Source organism: Dermacentor silvarum, chromosome 8 (assembly GCF_013339745.2).
Source record: "Dermacentor silvarum isolate Dsil-2018 chromosome 8, BIME_Dsil_1.4, whole genome shotgun sequence".
Taxonomy (NCBI): Eukaryota; Metazoa; Arthropoda; class Arachnida; order Ixodida; family Ixodidae; genus Dermacentor; species Dermacentor silvarum.
Window position 1 is genome coordinate 129,165,843 of NC_051161.1, and position 18,304 is coordinate 129,184,146.

Below are 18,304 nucleotides of genomic sequence, written 5' to 3' on the forward strand. Positions count from 1 at the left end.
TCAAAGCACTATCAGCTCGGCAGGAGGGTCTATCCCCCGCCCCACGCCATGCTCTGCAGAACTCAGTCTTCCACCTCTCACATGCTGCAGACCGGCTCCTATACCAGCCTAGACAGGGTCAGCAGGTACGCGGACTCGTTCGAGCCCGATTGTCCGGGTTCCGGCGATCCCTCGCGCACTTTAGAACACATGTTCGGGCGGAGACCCTCGTTACGGGACCACGATAATCTCACCCCGGAAGAAGAGTGAGTGGAGGCACTCAACAGTTCCGACCTCGCCGCTCAGCTACGGGCTGTCCAGAGGGCGCGTGGCCTGCCCGTCCCAACGTGGGAGCGGCCCGCGATGGCTCGTCCCCCGTAAGGGGTTCTCGGAGTCGCTCCTCAGGACATAAAACTGTCTGTCTGCCCCAGTGGGCTTCGGTATTAAATATACAAAAATGAATGAGCGAAAGATGTAAAAGTCACCTGGTCGGGGGAGCAGTAACCAATCGCAAATTATTTTGGCAGCGTGCCCTTTGCTAGTAACAGCAACAGATCTTAGAAGAAATAAGAAACTTGTAAACTGAGATGCATTTGCCCCCTACCGCTTCCAAGGAAGCGCTCAAAATATTTGTTCATGCATGCATCAATTGCCATCAGCTGGCACGTGCTTATTAACACGATATAACCGAATCCAAATCAGCTGCGTAAAGAGGAGCACACACCTTATTTTTATTTCAAGACAGGGCTCTGCTCCCGGGTCACCAAGCACTAATATTGACTTGATCCCCAATACTTCCATAAGGTGCGACCAATTCTTCATGCCAATAGTAAAAACATCTGTACTAGTCCTAGGTAACCCGTGCTTAACTAGATCAAGATATGATCCGTTTTTCTGAACACTCCCTAAACAGAGAAACCGAGGCGAGACACTTATTTAGCCTTCATAGAAGCGACATCTAAGGCTAGAAACAAAAGTAGGCCGATCATCGATAGAACATATACTCTACTATGCATTCGATGTATATGTTTTAGTATCCGCAGTTATAATTTTATAATATGTAGAAGTAATTTTAGTTTATGCCTACCTAATTGGTAGGTTGTGCGCATTTCGTTGCGAAACCCTGCCTTTAAAGCTGGAAGAAGTCAGTAGCACGGCAGTCTGTTTGCAGTCGCTTCGACGACACGCGTCCCTCAATTGATGGCAATTGTCTTCATACGGATATTTTCTGTGGCCTTTATGATGGGATTCAACCGGTGGAGTATCCAAATACGATGATCATCATAACTTTTTTGTTGATTTGAACTCCAACTGTTGATATGTTGATCAGCTAAACTCCGTATGTGTGGTGCTCGCTATCAGTAGCGCACCTAGGATCTCTCTGCCAGGGGGGGGGGGGAGCAAGCACTGTGCATCATATGCAATTTTCTTGCTTTATAGCAGAGGAATCCAACAGCAAATAAATGCATAAATGCCTAATAATGACACCAAGGATGATGACGATGTTTATTGCTTTAGCGTTTTACTCAAAGTAATTTAAAGAGCGAATCAATATATATATATATATATATATACAAGACAGTGATAGACTGTTTTTGTTAATCTGAAAAAGGAGACCTGAACCCACCTCCTGAATTGTAATGACAATGGGAAAAGAGCACTGAAGGTACACGTTGGACTCGTGGGGCTGGAAGCGTGGAGGGGGGGTTACAACACCCGACCCCCCTCCCCCGTCGGTGCGCCACTGCGCGCTATATATCAATCACACGTATTGTCATTGTGTTCTAGTCATCATAAAGCTCACCACGCGATGCGCACGAAGCCATTTTGGGAAGGTGGCTGGCGCATTCTCTTTTTGGTGTGCGCCCCATGATATATGTATTCCACATACCATGGGGCGTTTTAGCTACAGGCCTTTGGGAATCACAAGAAGAGCAAGATGTCGTCCAGAAAATACTCTTGATAACGATTCACATGCAGTGAAACATCGGTAATGTTTCTCAACTATTACACACTCCAATCTTTCCATTTCTTTTCAGCATCCATAAATGCGCATTATAATGCGAGAAAAAGCCACCTACTTGGCATTACCAACCAGAAGTACGTTAACGCTTCAAGTAATATAAGCAGAAGATAGAACCATAAAGATGGTTTTACGAAGCCTTTAAGGGCCGTACCGTAAGGCCACAGGTAGTCACCGTCATTGCATACGGGATACTGAAGTGCAGGAGAGCCCAATTTCACAATATTTTTTATCACTTCAGATATTCGACGTTTACGACAAGGCGATTGCCATCATGGACACTGACGGTGACGGAATCCTGGACTGTTTGTGGGCACGTCGAAAAGACTATGACCCCACGGCCAAGTCTGTCACCTATGTCTGGTCCATCGCTGCGCCAGATGGCAGTGAACGGTAAGTTAATGATGTCGCATTTCAAGAGTGCGTTGGCAGGCGTTCAGATGTCGTTTTGGTAGCAAACTTTATGCATTCGTTTAAAGAACCTACAAATGAATTTTTGTTGGGAACCTAAAAAAATAACATTCATTTAGAGAAACCTAACTGATAAGCACATGGAGAAGCTTCTGTCGAGGCTAGCAACAATCGACGTCTCCGTAGCTTTGACAGCCCACTGAGGAAGCCGTTTTCCACAGCTGTGATAAGTTAGTTTATATTTTGCAGAATGTTTGAGTCTGAATGCTACGGAACTCTGGGAGCACGTAGTGCAATGGTTATGACAGTTAAATCACAATTGCTCGACAAATTACAGTGTGAGGCTGTATCTGTGGCAGTTGTCCATCATCCTGTAGTGGTTGGTGATATCAATAAAATAGCTTACTCGTCAATGTTCATTTAAATACTGGTGCTACGAGAACGTAGGCTATAAGGTAGTTTCGATCAATTTCTTTTATTTATAAACTTTCAGTCAATAAAAATCATGCTATGCATTTGCATACCCGCTGGTAATTGTATTCTTCTCAAGCCAGCGAGCGTTTTTTTTTTCTTTTGTGTCGACTTGATTTCTTTACTCTTATATTCATTCATATATTTATTATGACCAAACAGCGCATACTACGGTGCGGGTGAAATAGTGTATTTTGTTTCCTGTTTTACCCATCCCATTGTCTGCGCAGTTTGGCCATGATGAATGTAAACCAACTAGCCAGCTTAGAACCTTTCTACTTTCCGTATGCACAGAGGCCACGTTCTCTCAGGTCAATCTTAGATTGCACTGATACTTTTACTCAAATGCTGACTACACTTATATAAGTACAACCTGTGTCACTAGGTTTGAGTCCATCCTTGCATGAGCAGTTTCTTCCTAGGGTTTCGTTGTGGTATTTACGGAAGTTGTGGTGTTCTAGACGTCTGCAGACAAGGCACGCCCATTCAGGTACATTTCATAATATGCATATACAATACACGCCTTCTGCACTACTTGGAGTTAGCTGTGGTGGAGTGCGTAGTAGCTGTTGCACCTTTAAAAGATGTTTGTTATAATCGGCCCCAACAAATTAATTAAAGTAAATCAATGCATGCACAGGGAATATGCCCAAATCCATAATGGAAACTGCCTTTTCCGCAGATGTTTCTTAATATTAAGCTAAATTCAATGTGTCACTTCGTCAATTTACAATAAAGGTCATGTACCCTGGTAATGGTAGCTAGTGCGACATCACGATGGTTCACTTTTGTGTCGTTCGTAGTGTTCTGGGTCGTTCCTACTATGGCGTGCTTGCAAGCACGCTTTCACAGAGTTAATATAACTCGCTCTAGGAAATAGCTCCCCATAGCGCCGATGCATTGCAATCGATATCCGCAAAGTCTCCGCCATGTTAATATGCTGTGAAGGTTTCTACTTCCGGAGACGCTTGCTAGACTAGGCAATACTATTAAGTTTTACTCTGCCAACCTATGCCAGCTTCTAATGCACTGTAGTGCACACTGTGTTCAGCCGTGTATTCCGTGGCCTAGCCTCTGCAATCGCGCAGCTAGTAGCTGTGCAACCGCACTATGGAATCGTGTTAAGGCTTCCGATCGTATGTCGTTTTCTGCGATAACGCACTAGCGATAATGTCTATCTGTTAAGGTTCTCTGTTTTCTGTCGCAGGTATCACTCCGCGGATATATGAGCTTGAAGCCAATAGCTTAGGCTGTGTTCGCGTTGCCTCAATACGTGAGGTTTCTTTTGACTAGGTCCGTGAGTACGATGAACCAGAAGGATATCAGGGACACCGAAAGAAGTGGCGAGTGCGAGTGATAGCATATACATACATGTCTAACGTCAGGGCGTAGTAGGTGTAGTTACTGCTTGGTGCTAACAAACCAGATATTGCTTAAACATAATGAGTCAATTGTACAAACTGAGCCATTAGCGAGATAATTGCGCTGGCCACAATAAGCATTATTAACTTGGTGATGCATTTGCGGTTGCCGCTTTTTACTTCCTGCTTTTGCTCCAGAGTCAGTATGCTAACTCTGTGCACGCCGCACTGAAGCTATTTTATCGGGCTCGTAAGAAATCCTCCTTTCACAAATAACTATCTATATAAATGAATACAACAAGAGTGTAGCTGTCCTAGCTAAAAGGGCACAATGCATAGCTCTGCTGTGGACCTCGCGTTCACGTTGTCTCCTTTATATTTATTGCAGCTTTTGTCGCTTTGTTTCTCCGGAAATTACTGCTCCTGTAGCCTGTAAAAAGGATCAAAATGCTTGGACCAGTATTACGCAGGGACTGTAATTAAAATAGCCTCACCAGTGTGCTTCTGGAATTAGCCTTACAGCTTCTGTAACCGAAGTATTCAATACAAATTGAATGCTCGCGGACCGAGCTCTCCGCATTTCTTGCGTTATGAAATTCACTTGTTCACTTTTATTGCGCAATACATATTTTTTTCCTGCTCTCACAGAAAATATGTTCCTTTCCACTTCACGGAGGGTGACACTCCAGACACCGTAAAATTTAATGTCAGCGCAGGTAAACGTTTTCATAATTTACACGCTTCTGTGGTTTCTGCACGACTTTTGACAGCGTCGGATTAATTGCTTATTAGGAGAGATGAAATGCGTTGCTATGTAAAGATACTAAAAACTGAACCTAAGGTTTAGGAACGCAGATGGTGCACAATGGCGCAAATGCGAGACACGTCATTCAAACTCGTCACCTCACAGGTACCGGCGCTGAGGTTACGGCAAAAAAAAAAAAGCCGTTCGGCCTTTATATTTTTTTGCTCCAAATTACCACTTTAAAAAAAATTTGTACTATTTTTTTAAATACCTCAATATTGTAAACTAAGGTAGCATTTTTATATTCATTCGCTTTCAAAAAATACAGATTTAGGCAATTTTGTGAAACATAACCCTATGAAAACACGCCTTGCACGCATACTAACATAACCGATATAAACTGGAGGCATGGTTTTACAATATAATATAATATGGTCACAATTTGGATAAGACCAAATGTGAGGACACAGACACTCCAGTGAAGTGCAGTCGCGTTTTCATGGTCCGTGTGCTTGTGCGTTTTCATGATGCAATCATACAAATTCACCCAGTTTACTGTGCTTCACCGACAAATAATTGACATTTATCAATGATTGACACTGGTACAGCCAAAATCAAGATGGTGGCCGACAAATCAAGTAGCACACTGTGGTATAAATGTTTTGATAGGAGGACTACTCTTCGTCAAAGGCAAGCTTGTCATCCTCGGCAGGTTAGTTTTACCAGGTGAGTAGGGTGACCTCACCTGCGGTGCTTGTCGGCGGCGGTTGGCTGTAAAGCATCAGACTGAAAAGAAATGAGACCGTTTGCTTGACGTATCTAGGCGTGGTTTCTAAGACAAGAGGACAAGAACGGGAACGTGGGAAGATGGCACGAGGGGAAAAAAAGGGAAAAAAGACATAGAAGGACGTTGGGGGAAAGAGAGGCTTGGGAACCCAACAAAAACCGCAGAGGTCGTAGGTGGTGTGCCTTTGTGGTTTTAGAAGAGCCGGTCAGCAGCTCATCGCGCGAGTAACCAAAGCCCATGAGTTGAAATAATGATTTCAGTAGCGCATCAGCAGTGCGCCACGTATTTTTGAAGGTGTTAAGATGGCATCTTGATCTAACCTTCTTAGCGCGAATAAGACTGGATCCAAGAAGACACACAAGGCACAAATGGTCCTGTGAGTCTTCTTGTGTCCAGTTTTATTCGCGCTAAAAAACTCAAATCAAGATGCATACCAACCAACCCTCATTGATACTCTGGTTAATATGGCGACGTGGTATCTGCGGGCAATAGGTGGGGGTGTTTGTAAGGGAACGGCTTGGTCTTCCAAAGGGCGTTAGCCTCTGTATTTCGGCGTAGGCGTCATCGCGGCGGTATACAGAAACGGCGTGACCCTCTGTGGTGGAGACGCCGAAAAAGATATGCCGACGTCTGGGACTTTGTAATGTGCCGGTGGTGGTATAAAAAAAAAAGAAAGTGGAAGAAGCGGGAGGGGGCAAGTGTATATGGGTAAAGTACTCGTATTGTTGATGTATGCGTAGAAGCGTGGAACAAACTATTAAGTTGAGTGGTAGGGGAGGGTCAAGGAAGAGCTGGAAGCGGGGGAATAGGTCAGCTTAAGAATCTACGTTATCTGGTGGCATAACGTGTTTTCCGGCCTTTGTTAATGATATGAGAATTTCAGGTTTAAGCTACAGCTCTTAGTGATTATAAGGTGCCACGTGCCAAATTGATTCCCGTTAGGTGTAGGCAATTCAACTTGTTTATGAGGTATGATGCCATGCATTTCCTCTCACGAGGCGAACAGGAATTTCTTTGTAGTATATACGTAGAGTCTTGCTTCATCGAATATATGAGCGTGTTTATTGAAGTGGCTGGCTGCTGCTTTAGGTAAATTGTGTTTTGTATCTGCACGATGGCCATTGAGTGTTATATGAATTGGTTTGCCATTATCACCTATGTATTGTTTGTTAGAAGTGGCGCACTTTAGACGGTAGAATACGTTGCATGACGTGCACATGCAACTCTAAGTTACCTTGTGAAGGTAGCAGACGCTGTACTTTTTACTATAGTAGTAGATTGTATATGTTTGCATGTAGATCACCTGGGCGACCACAGGGACCGAATGTGGAATTCCTCTTCTCCTTAGTTTGGAATGTACAAGAAAATGTCCTTGAAATTATTGTGGGGTCTGCAGGCTATACCTTGAGTGGGTCAGGAAATAACTTAATAAGCTTCTGATTGCTGGGGAGAATGCGGTAGTATTTATTGAGGAGGTTGTTCAGGTTCGGGAGTGCGTTTGAGAATTCAGCAGCAAGAAGAGGCGCTGTTGTTCTTGTGATCTCAGGGCGGGATTTGAGGGCCTAGGCGCGCTCAGGTTTGGTTGCGTTGGTGTAGGCTTTTATTGCGATAGCTATTATATGAATACTCCAGGAGCATTTTTGCAGTCGTGTTCGCCGTCGTCGTGACGTTCCGTGTAAATTCCAAGGGTGATAACACCGTCGCTGCGGGCCATATGCTCTATGTGCGAGTGAAAGCGTGCGACGAGGAGCCGAAGATCGCGGCACAATCTCGCGCGGCCAATTGAGGAAAGCGGAGAGGGAGCGCGCCGTCTTGCCTCGCGCGCGTGCTACTGGGGAGTGGAGGGAGGGGGGTATTGTCGCGCGGTCGCGCGGGCTTTATCTTGGAAGCGATCTGTTTCGGTGGCACAGTCTAGGTTGGCCGACGGCTCGTCGCTTTGCGTGCGCTGTGTTGTCGCCGCTCAGTTTGCGATGAAGCGATAGACTGTACGAAGGTCACTTCGCTCCCTGCTGCCGCCGCGCTTTCTCACGCCAGCCTTTTGAGAGCGAGTGTCCGTGGTCATCAAGTGTGATGTGTTCATGTTTGCCTGTGCGCGCTGACAACATGCTTGTTAACTTAGTTAGTAAGCCAATGTTTACATGTTTATGCCGCCGATAAAACTACTACCCTTACTTCGTATGGCTGTCTACTAATTTGCTATCGCAATCGATGCTTCGCGTTTCGGGCGAGACTGCGACTTTTTTTGAAGGGCAGTGTTTGGAGTGGTTCCTGTTTGATAGTGTTTCTTAAAGGTGATCGAGTCTATCCATGTGGTCTCGGTTTCCAACGCAAATGCGACGTAGTCGTGTGGCTTGGCCTTTAAAGTACCTGTTTGCAATTTCTGGGATGGTGGCTTGTATACGTATTCTTGGTATTGTTTGTGAAATCATTTCCGATGCAGCGTTGTCTTTAGTGTCCCATCGTCAATATATATTGTTGTGTCCAGAATGTTTATGGCACTCAGTTGAAAGTTCAGATGTGAATTCTATTGTTTAGGAATGTTACAAATTTATCTAGACTCCCCTGACCATGTCCGCATATTCAACGTGTGCATCGCATGACATGGTGGCAGAAAAATAGACGCCTAGAGTTTTGAAGGACTGAACGTATTCAAACGATATACCATTAATAAATAGCGGATGCATAGGACACACCTTATGACGCGGATGAAACATCAAAGCTTTCGTTTTAGCTACATTTAAACCCAGGTGGTTTTGTAGCAACCATTCCTGAATTGATTCAAGAGCCATGTTTGCATGATTTACTAAATCAACAGCGGAGCGACCAGAAAAGAAAATGCTCGTGTCGTCAGTGTAGATAACGTACTTTACCGTCTCATCAACGCTGACGATGTCGTTGATGTATAAAAGAAATAAAGATGGGCCCAGTATGCTGCTTTCAGGTACACCTAAATTAATCTGTCTTAAGGAAGATGCGTGCCCGGTAATTTCTACATATTGTGAGCGGTGTCGTAGGTACGATGATATTAAGGAGTGTGCGTTACCCCTATAACCATAGTGATGACCTCGACAATGGTCAATCTTCAGTGACTCCAAGGCAGCCCTACAGTCTGTGCTATCAGGTCTGCATCGCGGGCCATACGAACAGCTCGTATTCGATATTAGATACCTACTCCATACATCACATGAGAAAGGACACTACGTCACATTTCAGTGGCTTCCAAGTCACTGCGGCGTCATAGGGAACGAAGACGCCGATAATGCCGCTCGGGTAGCTCTTGACGACACACAGGAAGAGGCCATACCACTCTCACGGTCCGACGCAGCTAGCAGACTTCGAGTGCTTGCACAGGATATCACGCTCTCTCTATGGTGCACACCAAGCGGCCAGACCAACCGGAGCAATCGCCAATACCACCTGACCTCTTTGATGCATCTATGTATGCCAACTGGGCTCCGCCGAAGAGAGGCCACTATACTTTATCGCTTATGGCTAGGGCTGGCATTCACGAAATCTTATTCATTTATCATTGGAATGGCCGACAACGCTTTTTGCAATGCCTGTCTTAGCGAGGAGACGCTGGAACACATTCTGTGCGATTGTCCTGAATATAATGTTCCGAGACAGTCCCTGGCGTCCGTTCGAGCGCACCTTGACAATAAACCAATGTCAATTGAAACGATGCTCACGTGTCATCGACAGAAGACATCGCAGCTGAAGGCGACGAAGGGACTACTTAGGTTTTTAAAAGAAACGGGCTTGGACAAGCGGCTGTGACAGTGATGTCACGTACCACGCAAGAGTGACGGATTGTGACTGACGATGTGTGTGCTGTGCTGTGTGCTCTCTCTCTCTCCTCCCCATATTTCATTCCCCCTCATCCCGTTCCCATGTGTAGGGTAACAAACCGGTTGTGCTGAACTGGTTAACCTCCCTGCCTTTCCTTCTGCACTCTTTCCTTTCTTCCTTCCTTCTGGAGAAGAATGTGATAGCTAAGGGTATCAAAAGCCTTTGTGTAGTTTAAAAACACACCTAAAACTTGGTTGTGATTTTCGAAGTTTTCAAGTATGTAATCTTTTTGTGCAAGAAGTGCTAGTTGCATTGAGTTATTTTTTTTTAGAAACCATATTGTGCTGGGTTTAGAATGTTATATCTGTTAACGAAGGATGCGAGTGGTTTAAGTATTATTTTCTCTAACCCTTTTGAGAAAATTGCCAGGATAGAAATAGTACGATAATTAGAAAAATCGTTTGTGACACTTTTCTTCTATATAACAGTAACTATCGCACATTGCATCTTACGTGGAAACACTCCGGTTGTAAGGCACATATTAAAGATGTGAACTAGACAGTTCGCTAGGATATTGATAACGTATTTAACTAGTTTAATTTGTATTCCTTATGGATCGAGCGACTTGCTGTTATTTAGTTTAATAAAAGACGAAACAACCTCGCTTTCACTGACCGGATCTAAGAAAATGGTGTGCTCATTATGATATTTTTATGTGGGGATATAATTATTCTTGCACAAAGGGGTGAAAGAGACAAAAACGTTATTAAATGCGTTAGAAAGCTCCGAGCCTTTTAACTTCATTCCGTCCTTTACTAGTTTGGTAAGTGCTTCAGGAACATGACCAATTACCGATCTTAATTTTTTCTATAGCTGTTCAGAACTCCCTTGAGAAGAGCTAAACAAATCGGTGTCATATTCCTTTTTGGCTAAGCGAATATTTTTGTTGACGTGTTTTCTGAATGCTTTAAAAGGTTTTCAGTGCTTCGGCAGACCTTACTTAAACAAACGATCTGTAAAGTTGTTCGCGTTTTTGTATTTGGCTGAGCAGTTCATGATTCATCCACGGTTTCTTTTCACTTTCTTGACCTCCCAAATGTTTTGTAGGGGAAAAATTCATCATAAATTCGCGTGAATTTGCGCAAAAACTTTTCATAGGCTGCATCAGGGTCGTTTTCTTTTAAAAAATCGTACCAGTCTACGTTAGACAAGCAGTGACAGTGACAGTGACAAGAAATTTTATTGGTCCTGAGAAACTGGCCAGGGGGAGCCGAAGGCTCCCTCAGGTCAAGTCGGTGGCTCCGCCCACGATGGCACCGGGAGGCGAAATCCCGTTGCGATGTCGTGGGCCCTCTGGACTGCCTGGAGTTGGATGTGGTGGTGGTCGCTTCTTAGGAACTCCTCCCACTGTTTCTTTGTGGCAAGCATAGAGTTTTCTATGGCTGGGCACAGCCAGAGCATGTGATCGAAAGAGCATGAGTCGGCTCCGCATTTGGGGCATGACTGCGGGAAGTGCGGGTCTATCCTGCTAAGGGACCGCGGTGTGGGGTACGTGCGGGTTTGTAACATTCTGAGCGTGCTAGCTTGTGGTTTATTTAGTTTTGGGTGAAGAGGAGAGAACCACCTTCTTTCCAAGCGGTAGTGTGAGACGATCTCGTGAAAGGTGCACAATGGGTCTTTCTGGATGCTAGCCTCGTTACGAGGAGGGCCGTTGACGGCTGCGCGGGTCGTGAAATCGCGCGCCAGCCGGTGAGCCCTTTCGTTGGGGTTGCAGCCGTGCGGTTGGATTGAGTCTCCCAGGTGGGCCGGGAACCATGAAATGTGGAAATATACTTCCGTGCCAATTTGACTGCAATTAGTGAGCTTGTTGATCGCAATTCTATTCGCCTGTTTCGATACGCGCGCCGCCGAAAAGGACCTCACGGCTGTACGGGAGTCCGAGAAGACGAAGAGGGGAGAATGTGCGCTGTGTATGGCCAGGGCGATAGCCGCCTCCTCCACCTCGTGAGCAAAATTGGTGCGCACAGAGGCCGCATTCACCAGATTGCCTTTCGCATCCACTACCGATAGGGCGAACGCGTCTTCACTATCGTATCTAGCGGCGTCTACGAATAGAGCGTGTAGTCCCTGTCGAGTGATCTGTTTGAGGATTGCCTGAGCTCTCGCACGTCTTCTACCCTGATTGTGTACTGGGTGAATGTTGCGCGGAATCGGGTCTACCTTGATTAGGGAACTAACGCTTTTAGGTAGACAGACTTTATCCTCCGGGTAGTTCCTGGGCTGAATGCCTGCCTCGTTTAGTATACTAACTCCTGCCTTGCTGGACGATAGTCTATAAACCTGCGCCGCCGAGTGGGCTTCTATAATTTCGTCTATCGTGTTATGGAGCCCTAGCTTCAGTAGTCGTTCCGTGCTCGTGGACTGGGGAAGTCCCAACACACGTTTGAGGCCCGTTCTTATAAGCGCGTCTAATTTGGCCGTCTCTGCCCTGCTCCAATTTTGTTAAAATTCCGGGACTGCTTGTCTAACCTATATAACCCCTTACCTTAGACAAGCAGTCCCGGAATTTTAACAGCGTGACAGGGTTTATCTCACGGTACACGTAAGAGTGAGTGCTTCTGCTTTTTTAAAGTGTTAGTTTGAGACAGTGAAATGTAAACAGGCAAGTGATCACTTAGACCACAATTAATAACGCCTGCCTTAATGTAAGAACTGTTATAATTCGTTATGAAGACATCTAATGCTGTGGCTGTGTTTTCAATAATATGTACGTGTAGGCACAGTTATTACACTGTGATATAAGTGAGCGTTTAATAATGATTCCAAGTCAAGTTTCATGGCGCTATAAGCATAGAAATTAATATTCAAATTCCCTGCGATGATTACAATACACTTGTAGTCATCAACAAATTGCAAAAGTACATCCAAGAAGGATAAGAAATTGGATATCTTTCGCCCCGGTTGGCGGTAGCAGACGCAATACACAAAGAAACCACATTTTAGGGTAATCATTTCGTAATCGGGCGTAGCACATGTAATCACTGGTGTATATGTCCGGGAAGTCTAGTGTTAGGATAATTGTTTTCCGCTAGTGGGCCTCTACAACTAACATTCTCCAGAAATGGCAGTAAGGGAGCGGTATTTGTACAAATGAAGGAAGCGTTTTGGATAAATCGCCAAGGAAGTGGTTAAGAAATGTGGAGGCTCTCTCTCTGTCGGGGTTTTGTTATTTCATAATATAGGGCGCCATGGTATATTAGCGGTTTATAGTTCAGTGGGCGCAATTTCATGAATTATTTCCTCAAGGAGGTAGAAGCATCCTGCAGTTTTGTTACTTGGCTTAAGAAATTTGAATTCTGGCGATGTTATCAATCCATTAGCAAAAAGCGATTTCAGCTCGGTGGTAGTTTTGAGTGTTTTTGGTAATGTCGGATCGTTGTCTAACTTACGATAATGTTCGGGATCGCGTAGCTGTCTGTAAGCCTCGTGCTTGTACATATCTACTGGCAAAATGACTGGACTTCCTTTTTTCTTTCTTTCTTTTTTTAGACCAACATCGACACATTTCAAAGTTGCATACGGCGTTATATCTTGGCCCCTCCTCCATACAGGTCCATGCTATTTCTGTATACCACTGTGAACAACGCCTACACCAAACTAATGAAGATAACTTCCTTTGAAAGACCGAGCCGCCCATGCATTACCCCAAGACTGCATGTCGCCATTTAAGCACGTTGAAAAATACCCGGTGCAGTGTTGTACTCCAGTGATTGTTTAAACTTATGTCCTTTTCTTACTCGCGCGTTGACCGGCTGACCGCCTCTTCTAAAACCACAAACGAACGCTGCCTACGACAACAACGTTTCAGTTCAGTTCCCTGAAGGCTTCCTAACCTCTGGCTCCTCCAACACTCTCCTATGACATTTTCTTTTTTTTTCTCTCTCCCCTCGTTTTAGAAACCATGCATTGAGACGTCAAGCAACAGCGCTAATTTTCTTTTCAGTCTCTTTCTTTACAGCCAGCCGTCACCGACAACGACCGCACGTAACGTCACCCTACGAACCTGTTAAACCTAACCTGCCGGGAATTACAAGGCCGCCTTTGGCGAAAATAGGACCTCCTTGGGCAAGCCTTTCTGGTGCACCTAATCCCAGTTTGTAACTTTTACAACACTGGTACATGTCTGCCATATAGTTCCATTCGACTGTTTGTCGGCCTACTCTATTCCTTACAACTGTTATGAAAGTAGAAAGAAAAAAGCCTTTCAAGTGCAGTGGCAGAACCTTTATTTTTCGAATAAAGAACTTGTCTCTACCTACGTTCTCTTAAAACATAAACCTCTTGAAAAGCAGAAAGGCCAAGAAAGCGTCGCTTTAAAGTAATAGCTGTCGATGAACAGCCAGAATTGCGCGAATTCCCAGGAGCTGTGAGGCTTCGTGTTTCACACTGGCTTATTCTCACTGCCTGTGGTTCTATCGTTAGGCTCGTGAAAACCTTAAAAAATTTACTCGCTTTTTGTTTCCAATTGCACATAGCGTACATGACCCAGCTGATGCCCTGTTTCGTATGCGGTCTATCGTGGGGTGGCGACAACTGTTGCTCGATTTTGTGAAAATTACAAATTGTGACAACGGAGGTCAGGTGAAATACCCACCTTTAAAATGGGTTCTTGTACCTCGGCTGGCGCAAGCACTGCTCCAGTTTGAGGGATTCCCAAATATGAGAGGCACGACTAACTCCGATCACTTGCTGTTCACACCTCATTCAAGCATACCAGAAGCGGAACGGCTCGCGGAAGTTTACATAACTCATTTGGTTGCAGTCCTGACTGCCATGTCACACATTCCAGGACTTAGAATAAAGGTTCTGCAGTGCAGGCGATGACATAGGGCATCAGCTAATTCACGACTCTCGTGTAATTGTTCAATTTGTTTTCTCGTGTGTAAAGTACCAAAATAACGCATAATATGCTGTTATTCAACAATACATGGAAACGTATCTCAAAAAGGTACCTAGCCGCAGAAAGTATATGCTCTAAAAATGACGTTGAAGAAGAAAAAGAAGAAAGCGAGAAGAACTAACGATAGAAAATTGCAATAAAGAAATTAGCTACCGCCCGAGGAGACAATTTCGTCACAGCTTCTGGTAATTTTCCGCATGCGTAGAGTGCTTTATTTAAGGTTACGTCAAATAGGCATCAAATATGCTCTCTGCTAATGGTATGCTGTGGTAGCTTCCATGCTTCTACAATATGTAAATGATTGATGAGCGGACATCCCCGCTTATGGGTTTTTACAGTTTTTACATCAATATGCCTAATAATTAAACAGGTGAAAGAAGTGCAGCCGACTTTCGATGTGTGATTTTTTTTAGTTGAAAACTTTTACACAAATAACCACAATTAATCACTCATATAGTGCCTCTATACTGCACGCCGGTTGCATAATGTAACGATTGCTGTCACAGAAGATAAAACATTTTTCTGGAATTTCCTTTCAGATGGTGATAATGATACTGGTATTGCGAAATTCACATACACGGATTACAAGAACTGTGCTATTTTGGAGGTTCCACACTTTGGAGACCGTAAGGCAACCTTTACGCATTTTTAGAACAGCGGGTGGGCAGTGTTACTATATCAACGCCAAATAAACGTCGTAATTGTGGGAGAACTCTGGTACCTGCAACTGCTATGTTGCATTAGGGTCCTCAGATAGCGTGCAACAACCCAATTATTGTGTAATTCTACACGGTGCATAATAAACAATGGTGGAGCGCAGCAATAAATGGCGTGGTACTAATACGTATACACTTATCAATAATAAAGTGTGCAGTGCAGCTTTGTCCAAAATGTTAAATTGGCACTTCTCTGCGAGATATCCCGATAAAGAGAGCGAGAGAGAGACCGTGTCCACACATTTTTGTGTGAACTAGCTTACTTCAGCTAATGAGTAACGGTGGCCCTACATTGCTACCCCTGAGATCTCCTTAAATATGTATTTGTTCCTCACATTGCGTACTCATTTTTCAGTAACGTGCCAGTAAGTAGCTCGCTCTTACACGCCCTCTACCTTACGCATGGCGTGAGCGATGCGAGAAATGCGGAAATTGAGCACGTCGATATGAAATTTCTTTCTCTATAAAAGTCGTGATCATATGCTTGGTCATAAGTCAAAACTAAAGTGCATGAGCCTGCAGTTTCTTGCTCAGCATAACTAGTTGTATTCTTGCTTCTGAAGTATTTTTTACGTGCTTACCACTGTAGCGCCTTCATAACTTCAAAGTATGCCAAATACATAAATATTCTACGCCAAACAACGTCATTTAGGCATCAATGGTCCCAGCGTCGCAATCACGTTTTCTTTATTTTTTCAGCCGTTCCTCCTTCATAACTCCCTGAATTGGTGCTCAAAAGTTCGCATGTACTCATACAATTGTCACTGCTTTTCCTGTACTTTAAGTAAATGATGCACCGTTTACTGCTTAAATCTTTACGAATGCAGTTGCAACATCAAAGCAACATCTCTGAAATAGCCTGGTCTCGATTCGTTAACATTCCATTTAGTTAGAACAATTGGAGATAATGCATGATGTTTCCTTCGCTTTTGTGTTCATTTCTAACGGCGGACCCCAGCTGTGACCTTGTGCTCGTAAGCGAGCCTTCACTCGCCTGTACGACTGCACTATTCCATGCATACTGTCCGTCGCAGTGTATTTTTAACACTGCAATGCCCAACATGGTTCGACATCTAAAATTCTTATTTGGGCATGGGATATTTACCGTACTGCCTATATTAGCGTTTCACGCATTGTCTGTAGAAGTTCTTAGTTGTGCACTACCAAGTAAGCAAAGAAATTACCAAGTAATACTTTAATAATCAAGTCATAGCTGAAATACTTCATTGTGTTTGTACACGTGTACTTGTTCGCTGTGGCTATAAATAATGTTGAACCAGTTCTTATTTTTCCTGAAATGCAACTGGGCTTGGACATTGCAGGGATAAATCTCATGCAGTGAACTTTGTCTGCCTCCTTTCCTGGCGTTTCAACCTAAAAATGTTTCCTGACCGTCAAAAGTGTTTCCTGACCTAAAAATTCTCAATAATTTATGTTCTTGCAGAATGCACACTGTGGGTGACAGAGGATGTGCAGGATTCCATTCCCGAGCACTGCCTCGAGCAGTTCGCCGACACTTTGTGGCAATGGTGTATCCCTTCACGACGCTGACAAGTGCAAGGGCGTGGACATATAAAACCAGTAGAAGACGTAATTCCTCAAGCTCACGTCCACGTATTTAAAGTTTGGGTAATAGCAATGACCAGCTCCTTCGGCTTTAGTAGCGTTAGGGTGCTGATGTGCACAATATTCGTTCTTTTCTGTCATATTTAGTGTAATCAAGAAGAATAAAAAGCACAGCTTAAACCGTTACTGCCTGTCTCCCTGCGTTGTCGTGGCATAAATGGAGGTCCTAAAGTGCCGCAATATTCCAGTACTGTGATATGAACAAGAAACAATTTCCTTCAAGGAAGCAATAATAAGAGGGTACTTATTTTTTACGTTTTAGTCACAGATGATCGTGATAGAAAATTGACACAATGGAACATCCTGATAATAAACAAGAATATTTTATTATATTGTTATGGCGAGGTGAAGAATAGAACGATGATGGCTCCGAAGACGACGAAAGTCGACGCAGCCTGGATAGGCTCTATTTCGTCTCCGAGAAGGTTTTTTTTTTCTTTGTAAATACATCAAGTGAATAGTTTTACACACGTAACATTTGGTAGAAGTGCTCGATACCCTTCTTCGCGACGGAGCTCCGTAGCGGACTTTACATCAAGCCTGTGATCATGCCTCCTGAGGACAACATGTCGTCTGCGCCTGCACTTGGATCGTCGGCTACCAGGACCCAGTACGTTGCCCTTCCACATCCTCATGACCTCGGTAGATTCTCCGGCCTCGTTGGCATGGACACAGAAGAATGACTGAGCCTGTACGAACGTGTCAGCAAGCGGAATAGGTGGGACCCGGCCGTAATGCTAGCCAACTAAATTTTCTATCTGAAATGAATTCCGCACCTTTGGCTCCAAATACATGACGAGGACCTCACAAGCTATGAGCTGTTCAAGAAGCTGACCGACCTTTTTGGCAACCCATCTGGTCGACAGCTAGCCGCCAAAAAGCACCTCGCTACCTTTGCCCAAACTGCTACCGAGCGATAGGTCTCCTACATCCAAGACTCCTCGCCCATTTCACAAAATCGACACGTCCATGGCAACACACACACACATCCTCACACATCCTCACAGACATTGCAGATGGCGCATCCTATCTCCTGGTTTTATCAACGTCTCTACTGTCGACATCATCATAAAGGAATGCCGCAGCTTTAAGCTAGCGAAGAGCTCCCGTGCCGTCCATCAGTTCTCATGTCGTCTAGATACCGCCGCGACATCCTCCTTCATCGACCAAGACAGCCCACCCCCCTCATGTGAAAACCTGACACGTATGGTCCGTCACGAACTCGAAACTTTGTTTCCCGCCTCGACCCACCAGACGCTCTAAGACAACTCCGCCGCAAAAATATCTTTAATTGCGTCGGTGGTTCGCCAGAAAGAGGCTAATTTGGGCCTCCTCACCACATGCTTTAACAGCGCTGATGCCAGTATGACCCCTCCTATGACCATGGCCTAAAGCAGTCCGCCCTTTACTTCCCCTTATCGCAATCCATCTGAATA

General features: G+C 44.5%; 1 protein-coding gene across 1 annotated transcript; it reads left to right on the plus strand.

The window, feature by feature from the left end:
- Positions 1-2,253: 2,253 nt before the first annotated feature.
- On the plus strand, positions 2,254-16,983 carry LOC125947367 (uncharacterized). Its single transcript, XM_049671936.1, has 4 exons — positions 2,254-2,395; positions 4,894-4,961; positions 15,066-15,152; positions 16,687-16,983. Exons 1-4 carry the CDS (start codon positions 2,277-2,279, stop codon positions 16,791-16,793), a joined length of 381 nt encoding a protein of 126 aa, XP_049527893.1. The 5' UTR covers positions 2,254-2,276; the 3' UTR covers positions 16,794-16,983.
- Positions 16,984-18,304: the final 1,321 nt, after the last annotated feature.

Bases quoted from the DNA above. Each gene is read 5' to 3' on its own strand.
- LOC125947367 (XM_049671936.1), top strand. From the start codon at position 2,277: ATGGACACTGACGGTGACGGAATCCTGGACTGTTTGTGGGCACGTCGA. The intron at 2,396-4,893 runs GTAAGTTAATGA...CTGCTCTCACAG, and splicing joins GCGCCAGATGGCAGTGAACG to AAAATATGTTCCTTTCCACT. The intron at 4,962-15,065 runs GTAAACGTTTTC...ATTTCCTTTCAG, and splicing joins AAAATTTAATGTCAGCGCAG to ATGGTGATAATGATACTGGT.